Raw genomic sequence first — 4,149 nt, forward strand, 5'->3', positions numbered from 1 at the left:
AAGCAAAAAGAAATGGGCAGTTAGAGGACCGTCCACAAGAACACACCCGCAAGAGATCATAATCAAAGTGACGTCGTCAAAGGCATAGTATGCAGGGGGGGGCGTGTATAAGAGAGGGGGGGGGGGGCGCCAGGAATAACGGAGACCGAAATACGCCGCGTGCCCGACGAGGTCTCGTATCCGCGCCACCACACCACGCGGTTACAAACACACGCACAGTCCGCCCAGCCCGAGTGTCAACGGCCGACGGTCGGCCGATGGTCGGCCGCGCCCCGTCGGCAACCGACCCAACCCTTCATACACTGCTGCAGCCGCTCCGCCCCGCTCCGCCCTTCCCCAACAACCCCCGCCGCCCCCTCCAGCGAACAGCGCCGCCCCCGGCTGGCGCGCGCCACGCCCCGCATGACTCGGGCCACCCCCAACATTGCGTGCAGTGCAGCGAGCAGCGAGCCATCCCCGCCCTCCACCCTCCGCGCAGCCCTCCGCACGGCCCTCCACACGGCGACCGTCGGCGGGGTTTCGAACAAAACGCGACCCTCCCCATAGCCACGCCCCGCCGAGTACGGCCGCGGCGGCACTGCAGGCCGCTGGCGGAGTTCTGCTGTCCGTTTCCTTCACCGCGACCCACCGCGAACCATCGTAAAAGAAGCACCCGTGAGTTGAGTATTACCTTCCCCCCTGCCCCCACCCTTATACCTGGGTATATATCAAGCGCGAAGAAGGATTCAAACACAGATTAAACACATTCAGTACACCCCCCCCTTCCCTCCTATTTCAAAACACACCAGTAGTTTCAAAACAAAAACCTAATAGCAATCATGATGTTAGTTCCGCACACTTGGCGATTTTAACCCCCCACCCCCACCTCGCCTTCGCCCTCACGGTGGTGGTGGCAGGGGAATGCAGTCAGAAGTCAGTGAACCAAACCACCACCACCACCTCCCCGAGCACGACACGGCACGCGCGCGTGGGCGTGGCGGACCGACATCAACGAACGGCGACCGACAAGCGTGTGTTCTATTCGTGCACCGGGATGAAAGCTCGACAGGAGTGCAGCGGTGGGGGCGGGGCGGGGCGGGGCACGGGTGCCGGTGGGGCGGTGATATCCAGTCTGTGAGGAGGACATTCCAAGGCGAGGCAAGGTGAAAACATTGCGCTGCTACAAAAACACGATGCACAAGGCACGTGCCACGCCTTTTAGCTCCACGCGACGTTATGTACTTTTGTGTTCTATAACAGTACAAAGTACAAAGCTTGTGCGACACACACACTCTTTCAATGGTAAAGCGTGTGAAAGCAAGTTTGTCCACAACCAGCTCAGCTCCAGAGACGCCACCGTCTAAAGGGCAGACAATAAGTAAAAGCATCGCAGGTCGCAGGCAGGTCTCTTGAGGTCCCCGAAGGTCCCGGGCTCGAGCCCGCGCGCACTGGCTGCACGGCTAAAGCGGAGAAGCGGCCAGGGCAGGGGGGCACGTCCGCGCACCACATATATTATTTTTGTTTCGTCTTCGTCAAAGTGGCATGCGGTGCAAATTCGCCATTTGTTTTCATCGCAAAGGTTAAAACAGCCATTTTTGAAATGTTTTCGGTTGTTTGGCGCACAGACAGCCCCCCGCGCCCGACGCACATGGCACACGTGGCGAACGGCAGACTCGGCCTCGGGTCAGTTGCCTTACCATCCTGCTGTCGGAGGTGCTCAGTCTCCGCTGAGAGCGACAGTGAGTGTTAGCCAGAGCAGAACAGAGAACAGAGTTAGTAAACAGACGAACAGACAACAACAACAACACCTGAAAACACCATCAGCAACATTATGACAACCAGTGCGCTCGCAAGTGACACTGTGGGAAAATGGCGCGAACAGGGTTGTTCCAGGGTTTTCAAATTACTTTCTCATGATTTCCCTGACAAGAATTGTTTGTGTCCCTTTGACTTTTTAGACTTGTCAGAACCCTGGTGAACAACGCCACGCCGCGCCGCGCCGCACCACGCCACGCCGACGCGGCGCGGAGGGATGTGAGAGCGAGATGAGAACGAGTCGGTGAGGCGTGTAAAAGCCGGGAGAGTCGATTGCGATGGGATGAAATAAGCCTGGTCGAGAGGAAGCGTAGGGCGGGGCTGTCAGAGAGGGGAGGGGGGCGAGAGCCAAATAGGCGCGCGTCGAGAGTCGATCACGGCAATCTGCGATTGCGATAGCGCTCGTTAGACCAGACCACTGAGCTATCGCTTCCCAGGCATAGCCTATAGCCGTCTAGCCGTCATATTTCAATGGCAAATAATCAGCATCTTGCGTCGAGAAGGCCGCGGGCTAGGCAAGCTGCGTGTATCGCGTCCCTTTGGTCTATTCGGGTCTAGCCCTCGAGCCCACGAGAAGCTATCGGCCTGGTCCTGGTCGCGAGCGACTCTCGCATGAAGCCCGCCCGAGGCCACGTCCGCCTCTATACCTTCCCTCCCGCCCAAATCCTCCCCCACGTCCACCCTGCGCCAAACCGGCGCGCGGAGATGACCTTGAGGGAGAAAGGGGGTGGTAAAAGTGGAGGAAGTAGGGGGGGGGGATTTGGGGAGGGGGGAGGCGTCAGCCGTCCCATAGGCCAGCCTGCAACGCGACAAACCACAAAGAATGACCAACGAAGTAAACAAGAGAGGGGGGGGGGGGCGTCGTAAAAAAAGAGAAAAAAATTGGACTGAGATAAGGATATGCGCGAAATGCCAACTCACCCCCCCCCTCTCCCTCTCCAAGTCCCGTGTCGAGGGTAGGTTTCGCGTGGCGCCTGACCTTGACCCAGTGCAGGTTCCTCCACCCCCTCGCCGGGGCGGGACCCCCCTGGCAACAAGGCTTGGCAGCGCAGGGAGGGTTGGGAGCGACACTTTCACTTATTTGTGTGTTGTAGTATAGTACTTGGGAATAAATCCTTCCTCAGGGCCTCGTTTGAGGAATATAATTAATGCCACCAACGGACACAGGAGGCGACGTCCCCTCTTTTCCTCATTTGCTTACTGCAGAGGTCGCCCCCGTTTTGACCCGGTGGTCGGCACGAGACAACAGTGCAGAGAGCCGCCCGCGACCTTGTGCGGGATGATAGAGAATGATGGCATAATGAGAAAGGAAGCGAGCCAAATGCGTGGCGTAGCGGGGCGTGTCGGGGCGTGGCGTGGCGGGGCGTGGCGTGGCAGGGCGGGGTCGCGAGGCCCTCCGACACTACTTGCCCGCGTCCCGTCCGGGGCCCGAGCCGAGGGGGTCTGCAACAGGCTCCTCCTGCTATTACACCGCACTCACCTGCAAGCAAAAAGAAATGGGCAGTTAGAGGACCGTCCACAAGAACACACCCGCAAGAGATCATAATCAAAGTGACGTCGTCAAAGGCATAGTATGCAGATCAATAGAGATTTTAATTTTCCGGAAAAGTTCAAGTTTTTCGGAAAGAACGTCTTTTTTTCGGAAAATTTTCCGTGAAAATTTGGTAAAATTCAGAATGAGGGCTTTTTCAAAATTTACGTTTTCCCTGTTTTTTTCGTTTTCCCCGCAACTTTTCCTGAGTTCTATTTTCCGGCCTTCAAATCTTTACAAATCAACACTTCTAGCATGGTTGCCACAAAATTTTCATTTCCATTTTTCCCTGAGTTTTCCCTGATTTCCAGACCATTTCCCCCCACATTTCCCTGACTTTTAAGCACCGTTCCAGGGGTAAACAAATAACTTCCGAATTGCCGAGGACCACGGCCTTATGGTAGAAGACCGCGAGCGAAGCGAGCGCGAAAAATTTTGGGTCAAAACAACCAACTTGGACGTCAAAATGTGTGTTTGACCTACACAGAAAATAGAAAGCAGTTTGAGGACTGATTAGAACAAATTTCCCTGACTTTTTTCATTTTCCCTGAGTTTTCCCTGATTTCCCAGACAGTTTTATATTTCCCTGAGTTTTCCAGGTTTTCAAGGTTTTCCAGAGTTGTGGCAACCATGTCTAGGGCAGACACAACTTTTAATTTTGGCGTAGTGGTATGCGAACGCGAGCGACACTAATTGGACGTGTCTCCTCCTCAAGCACCTGGCTCCACCTCCACGGCGGCCGGCCCAGGAGGCCCGCCCCACATTAGCATGGCCAAGGGTCGGGGCCACCTGGCAGGTGCTACACTGGAAACCCGACTGTGTGA

The 4,149-nt window shown here is 56.2% G+C and overlaps 1 protein-coding gene across 7 annotated transcripts in view; it reads right to left on the reverse strand.

The window, feature by feature from the left end:
• Positions 1-4,149, reverse strand: part of LOC113203409 (actin-binding LIM protein 1) — a 46,948-nt gene that overhangs the window by 21,088 nt on the left and 21,711 nt on the right. The window contains exon 2 of one of the 7 annotated variants that reach the window (XM_026418086.2): positions 1,677-1,706. The exons of the other annotated variants lie outside the window; for them this stretch is intronic. Within the exon in view, the coding sequence (XP_026273871.1) occupies positions 1,677-1,706 (30 nt within the window). The remainder of the gene's footprint in view (positions 1-1,676; positions 1,707-4,149) is intronic. 7 annotated transcript variants of the gene reach the window in all.

Source organism: Frankliniella occidentalis, unplaced genomic scaffold (assembly GCF_000697945.3).
Source record: "Frankliniella occidentalis isolate FOCC.00 unplaced genomic scaffold, Focc_3.1 Scaffold14, whole genome shotgun sequence".
Lineage (NCBI taxonomy): Eukaryota > Metazoa > Arthropoda > Insecta > Thysanoptera > Thripidae > Frankliniella > Frankliniella occidentalis.